Raw genomic sequence first — 20,663 nt, 5'->3', positions numbered from 1 at the left:
GCACAGGCAACTGGTCATGCAGGATCCTGGTCCGTAAGTTCAGTGGGTGGCCAGGTAACCAGAGTGTGCAGCAGACAGAGACATCTGCAAGGGAGCGGGAGAGAGAAAGCAGAAGTAAAATTAAGGTGTTGAGCTATTTCCTGAACCTTAGATGGTCCTGCTCAAGTTTGAGAGGGACAGGGAGGCTGTTCCAGAGGGAGGCCCCAGCCGAAAAAGAGATCTAGCCCCATTCTCTTCCGGGAGAAGCGTCTCACCCTCAGAGTTGGAGGTGGATGAGCAGAGGGCTCGACAAGGAAGATGTTTTGGAAGAGAAAGTTGGATTCAATGTGCTCCCCGGTCCAGAAAAGTCTTGTGGACAATGCAGAGGGCCTTGAACTTGATCCTTGCAGCCACAGGGAGCCAGTAGAGAGATTTTGGGACTGAAGAGATATGATCCCTGGTTTCAGGCCAAGGATACGTTTCGCAGTCCTGTTCTGGATAAGTTGTAAAGGGCGAAGAGTAGTGGCAGACAAATTTAGAAAGAGGCGGATGCAATAGTCCAGCATAGAGAGGACCAGGGCTCTGTAGACAGTGAGCTTCCGGGGGAAAGTGAAAAAGGAAGAAGTTACTTACCTGTAACTGTTGTTCTCCAGCATGGGTATGGCATGGATTCACATAATCATGAATATTCCCTGTCAGGCTGGGAATCCTTGGTAAAGAAAAAATCAGTTTCACTGGTCATACTGCCCCCAGCCAATGATTGCCCTATACCTAAGCCCCTCCCTCTGGCAGCCATCTTCAGATTTGGTATCCCAAAGTGGCAGTAGGACCAAGAGAAGAGCCGCAGACTGGTAGGCGGGAGGGTACGCATGTGAATCCATGCGGGAGAACAACAGTTACTCTCTCAGTAGGGAGCTGTGCTCTTGCCACGAGGGGGAACTTCGGCAGGACCAAGTGGATCACCTGTTCCACAGATGGGGGAAATCTGCAGATCGATCTGTTTGCGACGGCGACGAACACCAAGTGCCGGAGGTTCGCCAGCAGGTTTCCCCAGCTGGGGAGCATGGGTGACACATTTTCTTTCCCCTGGGACGGCCTGTTCCTGTATGCGTTCCCTCCGTTGCTTCTTCGACTAGTCAATCAACTCAGACTGTCCCGGTGCTGGATGATCCTCGTCGCAACGGCGTGGCCGAGACAGATATGGTACCCGGACCTTCTGGACATGTCAGCGTCCCCTCCAGTCAAGCTTATGGGGTTGCAAATCTTATCGCCAGAGAAGGAGGCACAATCCTGCACCACGACCCAGGATCGCTGAACCTGAAAGCCTGGCACCTGCAGCACTAGAGTTTGGGGGCTACGATCTCCCAGTGGACTTGGAGTTATCTATCTGCACTGGGTGCACACAGTGCTGCTAGTAGAATACAGCTATGTCATATAGAATGTTATGGGACCTGAGAGTTCCAAAAGCTACAGTTGGGGACACAGGATGGGAGAACCTTACTGAAAGGATGTAAGGATGTCATCTATTTAGCTCCCTGCCTTTCTAACCAACTAGCCCTGTAACTAAAAATAAACATATTCCTAAATATATATATATATATATATATATATATATATACATATACACACACACACACACACACACACACACACACACACACACACACACACACAAGTCTCCTGTGCCTTACCTGAAAATGATGACTTCTCACCATCCTCCTACACTACAATAAACAAAGAGGTGGGGCTGGGTTAGTGGGTGAAAAGGGGGTAGGAAAGTGAGAGGTGGTGTCCTGTTGGCAGCTTCAGTTCGGTTTTCATTGTGCGCTGAGCTTGGGTGTGAATATAGGAGCAAAGCGAGTCCTTGTGTGCTGTTGTTGCGATCTATGTGTTGATTGTTGTTGCAGTGTGGTGAAGTGTGTGCGGTTTGCTGTGAGAGGTGGTTGTGTCGGTTTCTGTGCGAGTTAAGTTTGCAGAAATTTGAGGTTTTGGTTAGTGGGTTATAGTACATCTGCAGGGCTGCTACGTGGAGGTCGACGCACACCTTTACAAAGTTCTGCTGCATCGACAGGGATTCCAGGGAGGAGTCCAGAGTCGGCCAAGCAGTGCTGCGCAACCTGTTCGCTTGAAGGTGAGCCTGGTGAGGAGGTAAGAGATGCTTAATGTTGAGATGCTTAATGTTGAACTTTGCCACCTCCCGTGGTTGTGCATGTGTGTACTGCTATGTATTCTTTATTCATGAGCATGTGAACCCATGCCAGACCCTATGCTGGGGAAGGAACAAGTTACTTACCTGTAACTGTTGTTCTCCAGCAGGGGTCTGGCATGGATTCACATGCGAACCCTCCCGCCTACCCCTCGGCGGCTCTTCTCTTGGTCCTACTGCCACTTTACACGCTACCAAATCTGAAGATGGCTGCCAGAGCATGGGCTTAGGTATAGGGCACTCATTGGCTGGGGGCAGTATGAGCCAGAGACCAGTGAGTGGTTGTTAGGAGAAATGCAGTTCAGAAGTGAAACAGATTTTTTCTTTACTGAGGATTCCCAGCCGGACGACGGAATATTCATGAGCATGTGAATCCATGCCAGACCCATGCTGGAGAAAGGAAGAATACCTCCGAGGAGGTGCAGCTGTAGTGTGATTTCTTAGAGATGTCAGAGATGTGAGGACAGAATGAGAGGGCGGAATCAAAGATGACACCAAGGTTCTTAGCCTCACAGGAAGGAGCAGCTAGAGGGTCCAAGGTGGGCGCCCCGAGTGAGACAGGGAAGGAGGGAACCGGTATCCCAATGAGGAGGAGCTCAGTCTTACTGGCATTACGGCAGAGATCGTTGGAGGCATACTATTCCTGAATTGCAGATAGTCTGGTATGAGAGAAGGAGCAGAAGCCTGAAGGAGAGCTGGGTGTCATCCGCATAACACAAAGTTAGAGCAGAAAGTAGAGGTGCGGTGGGCCAGAAATGCATAGTAGTGGTTAGATAATAGATTGCATTTACCTGTTCCTCCAGTGCCAAGCGCAGACCAGGATCAGAATAAGGCTGGTAAGAACCATGACTAACACAGGAACCAGGATAGCAGCGAGAGCCACATCTGCAATTCATTAAAAAACACCTCTGCTGTGAATAGAATGAAACCAGCTCACAGATCAACAACTTAACCACGCAAAAACCCACTGTGCAAGGGTCATTTTAGTTACATTTAAGCACCTTTTTGCTCACAGCAGACTGGGACACTGCAGTGTCTGACTGTAAATATTAAAGGCTAGTTTCATTCGATCTAATTCTCTCCGCATAAACAGCATGTTTAAAACATGTTACAGTCAGTTATAATGTATTCCTAGTGAAGGGAGTCACTTTACAGGAGACCTCTGCAAACACCGTTTCGAACTACAACACCCATGTTTCCTCAAGACAGATTGTGTGGTCTAGAGATTATGAGCCAAATATTGCAGACCCCTGCTTGACAATATTCATGATGAAACAAAAAGTTGTCTTTCCTTTACAAAGATGAAACATGAGATCATGTCTCCCAGTTCAGTATGTTTTTGCATCGATGAAATCACAGGAAAATCTCTTTACGGAGTAATTGCTGCATAGTCTTCTGCACCACAGCAGTTTCTTTGAACCACTCTACGCCCATTACAGTGGCCACTTGGAAAGACCCCACAAGCAGCACCATGTCACTTTCTCAGTTTAACTAATGAATATGTAAATAAATTGTCCTATTTGATATATTAATCTCCTCCTTTTGCAATCACTCCTTCAAACTTATCTACTCCCCTCCCACAGCTTTGCTCCCACCTACCAAACAAATATACATTGCCTCCTTTCTGCAAATCACTTTGTTCAATATTTTTCCTCTAAAATGTGCAGCATGGCGACAACCCTCCGCCCTCTTCCCAATGCATTCTATTCTCAACTACTTCTCCCCTACCTATACAACTGAACTGGCATCCACCCTTTGCAGCGCCAACCCATAATACCGTTGTATCAAACTATTTACTCCTCCAAAAGGAGAAAGACTTTGTCCCAATCACATGCCCGTATCTCTCTGAGCTCCTTTACCTCTCAGCCTGCTGGACTATCAACTGGCTTTTTCAAAACTGCCACTGTCCTACGAATATTGAAGAAACCCTCTTCTGACTAACACGTTCCTGTGAGTGCCCAGTCTCCCCACTGGCCCATTATTCAAAGGTCGTTGAGTGGGTGGTCTTCAACCGGATCAATAAGTACCTTGAGGATAACTATCTTTGACATCCACATCAATCTGGCTTCCATAGTAATCACTCCACCAAGACATCAGTTATGCATGTCTCCAACATTCTCTCAGATTCTCCGCATTTAAAACTCTTCTACGCTCATCCCTTAGTACCGCTTTGCTGCTTTCAACAGTCGACCATGCCCCTCCTCCTCACTCTCCAGCCCCTTGGGTTTCACAAATCTGTTATTTCACGGATCGCCTCTTACTAGGCCGGTCGATCTTTTAAAATCTCCTGGAACTTGCAAACCTTTGACCCTCTATTCACCCCAGCCATCTTAGAACGGATTACCAACTCTCTCACTGCATTTCATCACGGGACGGCTCTCTATTGCCTAATGCTGAAGTCAAACACGGAAGTCATTCTCCCAGTGTCAATGCCATTGCTCCACTATCTCCTTGTCTGGCCTAGCTCCCTCGCCCAAGGCTTACAACCAGGAGGGCCCTCTATGATTGTGACCCTTGACTGCAACAATTCACTACTACCACAGCCTCAGCTGCTTGTATTAGCCTTCTCAACATTCAGAAAATGTGTGCATTTTTTTACTCACCACTGTACGAAAACTCTAATCTCCACCCTTGTGCAAACTGGACTCCTGCTTCAGTCTACTCCTTGGCCTTCCTTTCTTCTCCTTCCTCCTTCTAGAGAAAGCCTTCAACTTTGCTGCTCACACTCTGCAACCTTCTCAGACACCACCACTTCCATCTACAGACAACATGCTGGTTTGCTATTCATGCACAACTGCTCCCTTTCAAGTTCCTGCTCCTAGTATACAAGCTCTCCGCGGTCTTGCTCCACAGTAATTGATTATATCTGTCTATTCACAGTCTCTATCCCTTTGCTTCTGCTCTGCACTCAACCTCATTATCCCATACTCCACATGCATCCTCTCCCTGCCCGCTCTACTGGAACCCATTGCCCATCAAAATCCAAGCTAGCCCAACTGCAACTCTTCAAAAATTAGCTTAAACTTCACCGACTTGGTAAAGAGGGAGAGCTACCTTCCCTCTTCCGCAATCATCCCTCCACTCCCTCCAGTGATGCTAAATGTAATTTTGCATAGTTATACAGTATTCTTTAGTTTCAAGCACCACCCTTAGTCCTTAGTCTTAATGCTACCTTTTGTAAGTCACCTGTTTCATATAATATATATATATATATATATATATATATATATATATATATATATATATATATATATATATATATATATATATATATTTTTCTGTTTTTGTGTTGTGACTAAACTATGTTCCAATTCTTTTTTTACAACCACAAACTAGTTCATCACTTGTTCTCATATTTGAGCTATTGTACAAGTACCCTTAGGAGGACCTCTGCCATCTGTAAATGTAAAGTCATTTCAATCGATACAGACGAATCAGTTCTTTAACAAAATACAATACAAGATGTTTACAAAACATCAACAGACCAAAGAACCCCAGCAAGTCTGTTCCAGAGCAGCAGAGTCAAACTGTGCAGTCCGCATGGGCTTGTGGAAGTTTGCGACACAACCTTGTGTCCATACACCACCCTGAAGAAATCAGAGCTCCCCAGGTGCCTGACTCGGGTGATCTGAGAGGAGTGATCACTTCAGGGCACCTCAGTGCAGAGAACTGTCGGGCAGTAGTGCCTACGCTCAGATGAAAACTTCACAAGTAAGGTGGGATTTTAACTACCCTGAACCAAATAAAAGCACAAAACATGTTTTAAATGTTGTCAGGCATAATGTATTCCCACAGGATGCAGCTGCAAGACCATTACAACAATTTTGGGCTTATACTTCATCTTTATTTCAACTGTTACCTCACCTTCGGATACTGTGAGGGGTCAGCAATGCGAGGTGGACAACTGCATGTGTTTCTGTCAGAATGTAGCATTTTATTAAAGGAAAAAGGTGCAAATAAATCCTTACTAAGCCTACTCTAACAGGGAGTACCCTGCCTACTCTAAGAGCTAAGGGGATCACTCCTAGCATACAAAAAAACTTCAACATCTGTCTCTCCTCTGCCTCCTTCCCATCCGTCTTCAAACACGCTACTATGATCCCCATCCGGCAAAAACCATCTGCTAACCCCCTCCTTGCCTCCAACTTTCATCCAGTCTCTCTTCTTCCTTTCGTTTCTAAGCTTCTCGAACGCTTAATCTACTCTCAGCTTTTATTTCCAATCTCTCTCTTCTCCCCCCTTCTCAATTTCTCAATCTGGATTCCGCCCTAAACACTTCACTGAAACCGCACTCACCTATGTCCTCAACTCTCTACTTACCGCTCGATACTCTAAGCAATCCTCTGTCCTGGTCCTCCTCGAACTCTCTGCTGCCTTTGATACCTTTGATGAACAAGTTACTTTCTTACCTGGTAACGTTCTTTCGATGGGATGGTCCGATGACGTATTCCATATCTATGACATGTAATCACCACAGCTGTGCAGCTTCGGAAACTTTTTTCGGCGTCTGCGTCCTGCGTCAATGACGTCGATGCGCCGTCGTCGAGGACCTCCACCGACATCCGACGTCATCCGATGTGATAAGTAGGACGCACGACGCCCGTAGCCTCAGTTGTAGTTTTTTCCCCAGAACGTGTGACATTAGTCAACTGCCAGTCAGACACAAAGCCTTGCGGAACGTAAGCTGCAATCGCAAAAGAAATTCTGCAGCGGGGAAGGCAGGGCGGGAGCGATATGGAATACGTCGTCGGACCATCCCATCGAAAGAACGTTATCAGGTAAGAAAGTAACTTGTTCTTCGAGGGGATTGGGTCCTCCGACATATTGCATATCTATGACAGACTCCCAAAGCAGTACCAGAGCAAGGAGGAGGGAAAGAATTTAGAATCAAAATTTAGAATAGCCAATCAAATAGCAGAGCAAAGGACCGCCTTGCCAAAAGCCAGATCCTGTCCTCGGATGGAATCGAGGGAATAGTGACGTACAAATGTATGTACTGAATCCCAGGTGGCTGCATCACAGATGTTGCGAATAGGAACACCCCTCTGCAGGGCAGTAGGTGCAGCCACACCCCTGGTAGAATGGGCCCGCAAGCCAGCCGGTGGGTCCTTACCCGCCAAGCGGTAACACTCCGAGATGGCCAAACCAATCCAGCGAGACAAAGTCTGTTTCGTCACAGCTTGCCCCAAACGCTTACCAGCGTAACCAATAAAGAGTTGATCGTCCACTCTGACCCGGGACATGCGTGAAACATAAAAGCTTAAAGCTCTCCTAGGATCAAGCCTATGGAGCCTCTTCTATTCCCTACCAGGATGCAGAGCAGGATAGAATGCCGGAAGAACAACCTTCTGGGCCAAATGAAATTCCGTCACTACCTTCAGAAGAAAAGGACGACGAACTCTAAGGACAACCCTGTCCTTGTGAAATACAGTGAAGGGTGGCTTAACTGAAAGTGCCTGTAACTCACTCACTCTGCGAGCGGAAGTAACCGCAAATAAAAACACAGTTTTCAGAGTTAACAGCCTCAAAGGGCAAGAATGTAAAGGCTCAAACGGAGCACCCATAAGAAACTTAAGAACAAGGTTTAAATCCCAGCCGGGCACCAGGAAAGGTGACAGAGGGAACACATTAGTGAGCCCTTTCAGAAACTGTGAAATTAAAGGGATTTTAAAGAAAGAACACTCTTCAGACGAGCGCTTAAAGATGGACAGCGCCGCCAGGTAACCTTCAATGGTACCCACTTGCAAGCCCCTGTGGGCCAAAGAAAGTAAAAAGGACAGAACCATGGGGATGTCACATGCAAAAGGATCCACCTTCTGAACTCTGCACCAGTCGCAGAACTTACGCCAACGGTACAGAGACTTTGTTGCAGGCCTTCGGGCCGAAAGTAACACCTCCATCACGTCTTCAGGGAGGTCCCAATCCTTGTACCTCAACCTTTCAGAAGCCAAGGGTGAAGGTTGAGGGATCTGACCTCTAGATGGAGAACCTGACCCCCACTCCCGTGAGAGCAGATCATCTCGGTAGGGAAGACGACGTGGAGGGCAGATGGACAAGTCGAGAAGGTCCGGGTACCATGTCCTCCGAGCCCACGCCGGAGCAATGAGGATCATCTGGGAACTGAACTTCCGTAACCTCCGCAGCACTTGCGGGATGGCGGGGACTGGAGGAAACGCGTACAGCAGCGGGAATGACCACTCCACCACGAACGCGTCTCCTAAGGCTCCTTTTGGAGGAAATTCCCGCGAGCAAAACCTTTCGCACTTCCGATTGACACTGGAGGCGAAGAGATCCACTTGAGGAGTCCCCCAAAGGGCGAAGATCTCCAGGAGAATCACCTGAGCCAACTCCCACTCATGAGAGATCGCGCTCTGCCTGCTCAGAGCGTCTGTCGTCACGTTTTCGTCTCCAGCCAGCTGAACTGCCGAGATCGAAACTTCCTGCTGGATGGCCCAGAACTCGAGCTGCATCGCCTCCCTGCACAGAGGAAGTGACCCTGCCCCCCCCCCCCCTTTTGTTGAGGTAGTGCATGGTCACTGTGTCCGTCAGGATCAGGACACTCTTTCCTCGCACAGTTGGCAGAAAAGCCTTCAGGGCTAGCCTGACGGCCCTCAGCTCCAACAGATTGATATGGAGTCTGGACTCCGACAGAGACCAACGACCGCTGACTGTCAGCCCGTTGGCATGAGCTCCCCATCCCGTGAGGGATGCATCCGTCACGATCGTCACCTCCGGCCAGGGAAGCCAAAATGGAGCCCCCGTCATCAAGTTGCCTTCGACGGCCCACCACAGAAGGTCCCGGGCGACCGAGGGCGGCACCTGAACCGGGTCCGACATCCTGCCGGAGGACTGCGACCCTTGCGTCTTGAGTGCCCACTGCAAAGATCTCATCCGCAGGCGAGCCTCTGGCACCAGAAGAATGCAGGATGCCATGAGGCCGAGCAACCTCAAGAACTCGAACGCTGGGAGCGTCTGGGCATGCTGAAACTTGTGCACCCTCTGCTGAATGTGAAGAGCCCTCACCTGGGGAGGAAAACACTGCCCCAGGGAAGTGTCGAGCACTGCTCCGATGTACTGGAGCCGCTGTGTTGGCGTCAAATGGGACTTCTTTAAATTCAGGGAGAAGCCCAGCCTGTGAAGGGAGTGGCAGGTGACGGACAGATGATCCAGGACTTGCTCGGGAGAGCTCCCCCTGATCAACCAATCGTCCAGGTAAGGGTAGACGTGAATCCCCCCCCTTGCCTGAGATGCGCTGCCACCACCACCATGAGCTTGGTGAAAACCCTCGGGCGGAGGTCAATCCGAACGGCAGGACCCGAAACTGAAAGTGCGAGTCGCCAACCGCAAACCTCAGGTACTTCTTGTGCTTGGGATGGATCGGCACATGGAAGTAAGCATCCTTGAGGTCGAGTGACACCAACCAGTCCTGAAGCTGAAGGGCCTGGAGGACTTGAGAGAGAGTAACCATCTTGAACTTGTCCTTCCTGAGGAGTTTGTACAAACCGCGCAAGTCCATGATGGGTCTCAATCCCCAGTCTTTCTTCGAAATCAAAAAATAAGGGGAATACCATCCCTTGTTCCTCTCCGCTACAGGCACCAGTTCTATGGCGCCTTTCTCCAGCAGGGCTTGAATTTCCTGCGCAAGGATCAGATCCGGACTCTGCAAAGAGAGGCTCCCCGGTGGATTGTCGCGAGGCCTGTGCCGAAAGAGAAGACAGTAGCCATGGGTCATGATCTCCAGAACCCACACATCTGAAGTAATGGCTTGCCACTCTACAAGATGCTGCGCCAGCTTTCCCCCAACCGGCGAACCATGGGACATGGCCTCATGACTGAGTGGGAGCGGCTGCGGCGTTACCTGAGGGCAAAGAGGCAACTGCCCGAGCGGCCTTGGCACCACGGGTACCTTGTCGTCCACCTCTGGTACCCCTGCGTTGGCCTCTTTGACTGCCAGCTCCTCTCGCTTTACTGAAGGACGAGTAATAGCGAAAGGAACCACCCCTCCACAGCTGTCCCCTAGGACGAAAAGGCGGAGGTTGGTGAACTGCAGCACCCAACGACTTCGCTGCAGCTTTTGAGGTCTGCAACCTCTCAAGGCTCTCGTCAGCCTTGCTGCCAAAAAGGTGTTCACCTAAAAAAGGGCATGTTGAGGAGCCGGGACTGCACATCAGGAGCAAAGCCCGACTTCCGCAACCACGCAAACCTGGGTATCACGGTGCTCGCCGCCATGGACCTACTGACGCATTCAGCTAAGTGCAAACCCGACAGAACGGACTCACACATGGCATCCTTACCATCCTGGACCATAGCAAGGAAACCATCCCGTTCGTTCCCTTCGGGAATATGTTCAGCCGCTAACACAACACAGTTCCACAGAGTGTGTGTGAAACGAGACAAGGCACAAATGGAGTTGGCCGCCTGAAGCGCCATACCACCAGAAGAAAACACTTTCTTCCCCCAGCCATCAAAACGTTTGTCGTCCCTACCAGGAGGGATGGTAGGGTACGACGCCTGCTTTGCCGGGGCCGTGGCCGCCTGCACCACCAAACTCTCCGGAGTGGGGTGCCTGGTCAAGTAGCAGGGGTCGCTACTGGCTGGATGGTATTTTCGCGACAAGGATCTGCCCACCGCCGGGAGACTCTCCGGAGCAGTCCAAGCCGCCGCCACCCTTCTCTGTAAAGCCATATGGAACGGCAGTACCGGGTCAGTTGGGGGACCAACATCAAGGATGTCCGTTAGATCACCCTGCACAAACTCCCCTGGGGGAGCAGACCATCCCAAGTACTCAGAAACCCTAGCCATAAGGCGCCGGTACGAGGAATCGTCATGAAAGCCAGGCTCAGGCCTACAAAACTCCACCTCCGGAGAGGTGTCCAGTCCACTGGCATCATGCAGTGACTGCCTCAAATCGTCAAACTGACTATGGCCCGAGACAATATCATCTGGAACCTGACTAGGAACCAGGCCATCAGAATCCTCATCCGCCTCTGAAATATATTCCAGATGGCGAAAAGAAGGCACCCGAGAGTGCTTGCTCTTAACCAGAGCCTTCCTAGGGGGTTCCCCCGTGCCACGGGGTACCTCCGACACGAAAGGCGTCGATGGCGTCGAGCGAATCGGCGCCGGTGTCGAGAGAACAGGCATCGGCGCGAGAGGATCGGCGTCGAGGAAATTGACGTCGAGGAAATCGGCGTCGAGGAAATCGGCGTCGAGGAAATCGGCGTCGAGGAAGTCAACGTCAGATGCAGCGCCGCCAGCATCGGCGGCGACGACACAGCACTCGAAGCCGGAGCCCCGAGCGTGTCCTTCGACGACCTGAGCGTCGACGGCCTCGACGACTTCCTCAGAGCCGGAGCCTCGAGAAAGCCTGTCGACGCCCTCAACGCCTCAGACGTCGATGTCTTCCTCGAAGACCTCACAGGTGCACACGGTCTCAAACGCGTCGAGGACCGGGACCTGGAACGGGTACATCGAGAACGAGTCTCCTTGTCCGAACGGGACCTCTCCCGTGACTTGTGCCGACCACTCTTGTGAGCGGTGTCTCTCGACCTCTCACGACCGACCCCACTCGGGGGCACGGATGGCTTAGTACCCTGCGACTCAAGAATCGCCAGCATTTTCTTCCCGAAGGAAGCCCATTCCTCCGGCGTCGCACGGCTGGAGGGGTAAGCGACGTGCCGGGCAGAATCCTCCGAAGAGGACCTGGAAGACGACCGGTGTCAGCGCTTCCGAGAATGCCTCGAAGAGGCTGAAGAGTGGCGGGACCGACTCCTAGAAGGAGACCCATGAGACTTCCGACGATGACGCAGAGAGTCACCCCTCGAATCATCCGTCGAAAGCCCCGCAGATCTCGACTTCCGGGGCTTGGACACCCGACCTACCGACCACTTCTTCTTACGTTCGCGTAAGGCTTTGGACGTGAGCGACTGGCAGTCGATACAGTCATCCGTGTCGTGGGCCTCCCCGAGGCACCAGAGGCAGGCGTCGTGCGAGTCCGTCACCGACATCTTGGACCCACACTCCCCGCACTTCTTGAAGCCCGGACGCGGGGTCGAAGACAAAGTAGAAGACATCTTCACACAAAGGATTTTCACAAAAACGAACAGGTTCGAAGAACCGAGAAGAACAGAACTCCAAAGAGTCGAGGCGTTAACCGAGATTCATGAAGCAACACGATTGCGGAAAAAACGGAACTGAGGCTACGGGCGTCGTGTGTCCTACTTATCACATCGGATGACGTCGGAGGAGGTCCTCGACGACGGCGCATCGACGTCATCGACGCAGGAGCTGAAAAAAAGTTTCCGAAGCAGCATAGCTGTGGTGATTACATGTCATAGATATGGAATACGTCGGAGGACCCAATCCCCTTGAACACCCTTTACTCCTCAACACTTTCTTCCTTTGGTCTCAAAGGCCCGGTTCTTAACTTGTTCTCTTCCTACCTCTCCAACCGTTCTTTCGTTGTCTCTTGGGGCGGCCGTACCTCCCCTACTCTCCCTTTGGACTTCAGTGTACGCCAAGGCTCTGTACTGGGCCCTTTCCTTTTTTGTCTTTACACTGCCCTTCTTGCCCCCATCATCTGTTCCTTTGGTATCTCTCACCATTTCTATGCTGAATACACCCAACTCTTTCTATCCTTCTCATCTTACACACCTGACATCCACCACAATCTTTCTTCCTGTCTCACTGCCATCAAAAACTACTGGATGTCATCCCACTTCCTCTTCCTCAACTCTGATAAGACTGAAGTCTTATTCTTTCCTTCCACCTCGCCTCCCTCTCCTCTAATCTCCCCATCTCTGACCACGCCTGTAATCTTGGCCTCCACCTTTACTCCTCCCTTTCCTTCTCCCATCACCCGCCACTACCATCTCTTCAATATTCACAAAATCTGGTTCTCACCTTCCATGCCACCAAACTCTTAATCTCTTCCCTCATCTTCTCTCCTCTTTGGCCTCCCTGCCTCCCATCTTGCTCCTCTCAAATCCCTCTATCACTCTGTCATCCGTACCCTTTGCCTTCTCTCGCATGACTCCATTTCTTCTTCGCCCTCTCATCTTGGCTGGCTTCCTTTCCACTCAACTTAAATTCAACTTCCTTTGTCTCGTCTTTAAATCTCTTCATGATCTCGCCCCTCCCTACCTTTCCTCACTCCTCTCATTCCAAACTCCCTCTTACCCCCTCTGATCTGCTGATCTCTTCCTTCTTACTGTTCCCCCGGCCCCTTGTGCCCATTCCCGCTTCCGATCCTTCCAGCTCCACGCCCCCCTACACTGGAACTCCCTACCTCTCTCAATCCGCTCCATTTCCTCTTACCCCTCCTTCAACTCCTCCTTGAAATCTCACCTTCTCCTTTCCCCGCCCTGTTAACATCTTCTCCTCTCTCTTCTCTTCCTCCATTCTATTTCTTTTTTACTGACCTAGGCTAATTGTTCTATATATTGTTTTGATGGTCTCATGTTTTGCATTTAAGCTTCCACTTATTCCATTTATTCAGTTGTAATGTAAAGCGCTTTGGAGTAAAGCGCTCTATACATTTAATAAATATAAATACAAAACCGGCCCTCACAACAAACAACAAACACTAAAATCAAACAAATAACTGAATACCAGCAACCAGTAATTCAGATGACCTTTACCTGTCCCTGGTAAATACCTTCCACAGGATTGTTCAAAGTCGGTTTTTCAAATGTTCAAAAAGAAAAGTAAAGTCTTTAACCAGTTCTTGTAATTTCCAAATTAAACAAAAGTTCAATCAAAAATCCACTGGTAAGAGTTCTTCAGCATTCTGTTGAAAAGTTCCCCTTCCAATTCCAGCCAAGAAAGCAACACCAATGGTGATCCGGGATATTCTCTTTCCAAGATTGTTTTGCTGCAGTTCAAAGAATAAATTATTAACTTCTTTGACAACTTCCCAAGTATTTGTGACCTCTTGTAACGCTCACCTGATTCCCGTAGAGGCGCCGGTCTTGACGGGGCGTATACCGTATCTTCAAAGGTGATGTGTAACACACGGCTGGCTCTTTGGGCTGGACCTCTGTGCACTGTATGTCTGGCTCGAAGGGTAAGATGTCTTAGGTAAGTGAACGCCGTGCTCTCCATCTGCCTCGAGGCAGGGTGCTGTAACCAGTTTCTTCACTGGATAAGGGGAGCAGGCCTCTTGACTTCAGAGGACTGCTGTCCGTCGTTTACTGCACGAACGGTAAGTTTCGAGTAATTCTAATGTCTTTAAAGTCTTTAGTAATGATGTCTCTTGTTTTGCAGGGTTCCGGCGATGGCGGATGGCGGGCTGAAGTGAGTTGAAGATGGAGCCTGTGTGATGAATAGAAGCGCCTGGAAGCACGTAAGTAAGCGCTTGTTGCCTGCTTCACGATGCGCTCTAACTGTCTTTTTATTTTGCAGGTACAAGTTCGGGGCGGCTGCAGGGTGCCGGAATACCCACTGGGTTAGATGTGGAAAGGAGTAATGGCACGTGAGTATTAAAGTTCCCCAATGTCTTTAAACGCACCTTGTTTTGTCTTTCAGATGCGGGATGCAGCGCAGAAGGCCTCCGGAGCGTGCGAAGAGTTGGTAAGCTTTTGTCTTTCAGATGCCGGAATGCAGTGTGAAGACTTCCGGAGCGCACGAAGAGTAGGTAAGCCTTTGTCTTTCAGATGCCGGAATGCAGCGCGAGGCGTTGGTGACAGCCGATGGACCAGGTAAGTGAAGAGCTGTCACTGAAGACCGTAATGCTAACCTGTTCTTTCTTGTCTTTATAGGTGTTGCTGAAGACTGGATTCAGAATGGTAAGCCTTTTTCCTTAGGCCCAGGATCAGATGCAGAAGACACGATGAGCGTTCTGCTGCTGAGGATGCAGAATAACGCAAAGCAAGATTCATCCATCGGGTGTGGTTTAAATAGCCTCCTGTAGTGCTTAGGTGTCTCCTTCCACAGCCACGCCTAGGTAAGAAAAGAGTTCCTGCTTTCCAGAAGAGTTCCAGTGTTCTGAATCTAGGGAGTGGCTCCTGCCCCACCCAACAGGAAAAGTAGTTCCAAACAGAAGAGGATCAGAGACTCAACTGGCAGGCAAGTAAGCAGCATGGTCTGCTGCAGGTAAGTCCACCCAAGCATTATGAGCCCGGCGCTTCCAGCGCTGGGACTGGGCATATTTATGAGCCTGGTGCCACTGGCGCCAGGACTGGGTCCAAAAGGTCCCAATTGGGACTGGTTGGCACTCGGAACCTGGGTTATGGATCTGCTTCCAAGGGAGTTGGGAAAACCCTGACCTTTTGGAAGCAGAGATCATGACACCTCTGCAGTGTCGTTTGTATAATTGTCAGGATGCTTCTTCTTATGGTGTTGCTTTCCTCTTAACTACCACCCTTCTACTACTGTTACTGTGAGAACAGGATCCTTTGTTACACAGTATACCTCTAATTCAACCACCTTTAATGTAACATCCGCTGACAGTATTGTACACAACCACAGTTCTGGTACTTTTGTTTCAACTTGATATTTTATGACTGCTAGGCATTTTAAAGACAATGCTCTTCGACCACCAGAGGTAGGCAAGACACTCTTCTTTCCTCTGCTATAAGCAAAGTACAGCATCGTTGCCTCTTCTGTCTTACTGCCACTGGTGTAACCGGTCTTTGCTTCCAGACAGTCTCAGCATTACTGCAGACTTAATCTTCTTACAAGCACCAAGCTCCCATCCCCAGCTTAATTAACACCTTCTTGGTTCCAGTAGCTGGTTTGTGACCCGCATAAAAAGGTTTGCATGAACCTTTTGTTCTAAAAATGCTACCACCAAAGGTTCGAACACCGAAAGTTTGAACCTTTGATGGTAGCATTCAAAAATAATAAAAAAAAAAAAGAATGGGGTTGCGGGGGTGTCCCCCGCATCACCCCGCCCACTATACTTTATTGTATAGTGAGCGGGGGCTGCGGGGGACACCCCTGCAGCCTTCCGTTTAAAAAAAAATAAAAAAATGAAGAAAAGGACCCTGCAGCAACAGTTCCCGATCACGGAAGTGAAAGGGAACTGGCGCTGCAAGAACCAGCATGAAGACAAGGTAAGTGTGGTTTGTTTATGTTGGGGGTGTGGGTGGGGGTGTGCTGAGGGTGTGGGTGGGGGAGTGTTATGGGTGTGTTGTGTGTGGGTGTGTGTTTGAATGTGTGTTCGGATGAGAAAGGTGCAAACATTTGGTAGTTCGTACCCTTCTCATGCGAACGATTTGCCTGCGGTAATTTCAGCCACGGGCAAATCACTCGGATTCCCAGTAGCTACCCATAAGCTGTATTGCCACACACTTCCAGCTTTGGATAACAATGTCACACTTGTATCAGAGGACACTGGACCTTCAACAACTTTTACAACCTCAGGAGTACTCAGTGAGTGCTGTTTGTTGGCAGAAGACCTGTGTGGATGTGGATATTTTGGACGTTCATTTCATTGGACCTGTTACATCAACTGTGGTATGCCAGCAAGACACATCTAGCTGCATTAATATAGACATTGACTTTCATAGCTAAATTGGACTATATGCAACAGTATTAAAGTTTATATATTTCTATCCAGTTAATTGGAAAGCTCCGCCCCTAAACCCAGAAACACTACAAATTGAACAGTGCACGCGCATCAAGGAGTGCTCAGCGAGTGCTGTTCGCTGTGGGCTGTTGTCAGGAGATTGAAATATATGAAAGCGGATTGTGCGTTAACAAAGACGAGCTTCCCCCCTTTGCAATAAGTGCATGCATTAGAAATTCCAAGACCTAACCAAAGCTAGCATAGAGGGACACAGGTATTGTATTGATAGCATGTCTACTAATAAATACGAGTATATTTTTACCCCGGACCGAGCAGGTAGGTGCAGCAGGGTGCACGACCCCATCAGAGCCCCTGTAGTGTTTTTTAAAGCTGCCCAGGCCCAGTGAGCCTTCGCTCCTCCCCAGGCACCGCTTCCTGGTTTGTCTCCCCTCCTCCCGCCTCCCGACCCTCCCACCCCCGATTGGCTATTGCTGCCGTAGCTGCTTGGGTCTAGTGACCTCGGCACAGCCGCCTGCCTCCTTTTCACCAGAGCTAGCAGGTAGGTGCAGCAGGGTGCGCAACCCCATCTGAGCCCCTGTAGTTTTTTTTAAAGCTGCCCAGGCCCTGTGAGCCTTCGCTACTCCCCAGGCACTGCTTCCTGGTTTGTCTCCCCACCTCCTGCCTCCCGACCCTCCCACCCCCCTGATTGGCTATTGCTGCCGTAGCTGCTCCGGTCTAGTGACCTCGGTACAGCCGCCTGCCTCCTTTTCACCACAGCTAGGTGCAGCAGGGTGCGCAACCCCATCTGACGCCCTGTAGTGTTTTTAAAGCTGCCCAGGCCCCGTGAGCCTTCGCTCCTCCCCAGGCACCGCTTCCTTGTTGGTCTCCCCTCCTCCCACAGAGCAGGTGAGCGCAAGACCCACCGTGGTGAGCCTTTAAATATGATATTCCAGAGGCCCCGAGACTCTTTGGGAACTCCCAGCAGCCCGCTCCCACCCCTCGTCCTCTTCCTGCCTCCCTCTCACCTCCAGACCCACCCAGCGCTACTCCCATTGGTCCTCTCAGCCTTCATCACTGGACTTCCCAGGGCAGCCCTCTGCTCGTGCAGCCCTGCGGCTAAGGGCCCAAGGCCAAGGGCGGCTCCAACAGAGGCGGTTCCAGGAAGTGTCAGCAGGGATCCGCAGGCGGAGCCAGTGGCCAGCCGTCAACCATCAACTCAAGGACCAGTAAGGTAGGAGTGCCCTGGGTCAGGAGTAGATCAACCACTCTACCATATAATCCTAGCCACCTAAACCAATATGAAATAGTGTTATTAGCTCCCATTGCCTGTCTCTCTCCCACACCCTGAAGATATACGGTACTCATCTGACCCGCTGGCCGTGGACCCCTCGCTAACTATACAGGTTTCCCAAATTTAGCAGGGGTTCTACTCCCAAATTGTATTGTGTAATATTCAGATTTCATCGATAGGCCTCTCCTCCAATATATAGGTCTCCTAAATTTATCAGGGATTCTGTTCCCAAATTGCTTGGTATGATATTCAGATTGCATTGATAGGCCTCTCTCCCACTATACAGGTCTCCCAAATTTAGCAGGGGCTCTGTCCCCAAACTGCATTTTGTGATTTTCAGATTGCATCGATAGGCCTCTCTCACAATACATAGGTCTCTCATATTTAGCTAGGGTTCTGTCCCCAAATTGTATTGTCTGACATTCAGATTACATTAATAGGCCTCTCTCCCACTATACAGGTCTTCCAAATTTAGCAGGGGTTCTGTTCCTAAATTGTATTGTATGATATTCAGATTACATTGATAGGCCTCTCTCCCACTACACAGGTCTCTCAAATTTAGCAAGGGCTCCGTTCCCATATTGCACTGTATGATATTCAGACTGCATTGATAGGCCACTCTCCCACTTTACAGGTCTCCCAAATCTAGCAGGGGTTCCGCTCCCAAAATTTGCACTGTAAGGATTACAATACTCCTTAGACTCCTTCCTACCACACAAGACTCTAGAACATGGTTAGACTTAGTCTCAAGCACAAACTTAGGTTAACCACCTCACCATATTCCTAGTGAGGACCAGACCGTGATAGTATAGTTCGGCCGCCCTCACCTTCCCGAGAGACCTACATAGACGGCACTGAACTTTGAATTACACCTCCCGACAACTGAACGCCCAACACCACAACCCCTTCGGACAGCGCTCTGAGGATACACAAACCAACCCACCTGAAGAACAGACAGCAAAAAAAATAAAAATTAACGCCCAAGCCTACCAACACAAGAAGAAATACCAGCACTCCCATCACAAGACACAGCAGCCAACCACTCAACCAGCACCTCCGCACTGAGCACCAAAATGCCTCGGACCAGGAAGGGACGCCGAGAAAGGGCACAAGACAAGGCCGCACTGGACACAGACACACAAATCCAACCTACCACCGAAGCAACAACCGCAAATGGAGGAAACAACGCCAAAAACTAAAACGACCAGAACAAACTTCCAAAGGGAAAAATTCTTATATCTCACACGATACCTCGCAACAACCCCAGAACCAGGATACCCCAACGATACAGAGACACCAAGACACAAAGAACAGCCTGAAACAACCAGGAAAAAGAGGGGAGCACCAGAGAAGAATGTGGATAGAGTCCGACCCCATCACCCCATACATCACAAGAACAAAAGGACAACCTCAACACCCGCTCCACACCATACATAATGACGACGAAGATCCTATAACCAGCAACCCAAACATCAACCTAACTGACCAATTCAACGAAGAAGCAGCCTTTACAGACCTTCACCTAACCGGCACAAAGGGAGAAGCAACACCATTGAACAGCTAAGCTTTCAATCTAGCAGACTGCTTCAATGAAGATGCAGCCCTCGCTGATCCTCATCCATCCCCAATCAATGCCAATAACATTGCACCGCAACCAAACAACCACAAACCCAAACAAGGAACAACTAACAAGCAAAACCACACCAAAAAGATCTAATGCAACCTCATCAATGCAAGGTCAATGTCCAAACATGCCACCGAGATATGCAATCTTCTCTGCAACGGAGGGATCGACATCCTGTTTGTAACAGAAACTTGGCTAGACGATAACTACAAGATCACCCTCAACAACTGCCTGCCTGAATACTTCAAATTCGTCCAAGCAAACAGAAAAACCAAAAGAGGGGGAGGACTGGCAATCATTCACAAGGAACACCTGAATATCAAATTGGAAGACCCACTAAACATCGATAAATGTGAATCCCTAATCATACGTCTAGCAGTAAGCCCCAAAACAAACCTAAAATTCATACTACTATATAGACAACCAACCTACGATGCAACCTTCGTAGACGCCTTCACAGAAGCAATCACCGTCCTACCCATCAAACACAATCACCTGATAGTCCTCAGAGACTTCAACATCTGGTTCGAAGGAGAAACCACGACCATACAAAAATCTCTAACCAGCCAACTAGCAGCAATGGACCTACAACAACTAGTCAAAGTAGCAACCCACTCGGCAGGGCATACATTTGATGCAATCTTTGCGAACAAACTACTCCTTACCACGGCACCCCCAATTCAAATACCCTGGAGCGACCACCTCATCATCCCCTTCGTAATCAAAATGACCACCCCAACAAACAGTCAACCGGACAAAACAACGAACACCATGAAAAGAAACTGGAAAACCATCAAAAACTCCAACTTAAATGAACTCCTGGAGCTCAGCAAACCACACCCAACATTCATGGAAGAAGATTACCTGGACAAAAAAGTAACCCTGCTGCATTCCTGGATTATAACTACTATAGACAACATCGCCAAAGAAAAACCCTTCACTTCTTCTCGTAAACGGGCAATGGCAAATGGTTCTCCCCACTACTTAGCACCATGAAAAGGAAAAACCGAAGACTAGAACTTGACTGGAGAAAACAAAACGACGCAGTGAACAA

At 49.5% G+C, this 20,663-nt stretch overlaps 1 protein-coding gene across 1 annotated transcript in view; it reads right to left on the bottom strand.

Annotated features, from left to right (window-relative positions):
* The window catches only part of DCBLD2 (discoidin, CUB and LCCL domain containing 2), a 621,557-nt gene that overhangs the window by 60,198 nt on the left and 540,696 nt on the right, over positions 1-20,663 (bottom strand). Inside the window, exon 12 of the mRNA XM_069637211.1 lies at positions 2,977-3,070. Within this exon, the coding sequence (XP_069493312.1) occupies positions 2,977-3,070 (94 nt within the window). The remainder of the gene's footprint in view (positions 1-2,976; positions 3,071-20,663) is intronic.

The sequence above is a fragment of the Ambystoma mexicanum genome, chromosome 7p (assembly GCF_040938575.1).
Source record: "Ambystoma mexicanum isolate Mex_15411 chromosome 7p, UKY_AmexF1_1, whole genome shotgun sequence".
In the NCBI taxonomy this organism is placed as follows: domain Eukaryota; kingdom Metazoa; phylum Chordata; class Amphibia; order Caudata; family Ambystomatidae; genus Ambystoma; species Ambystoma mexicanum.
Note: the sequence above shows the minus strand (reverse complement) of the source record. Positions and strands in the feature narration are given on the sequence as shown.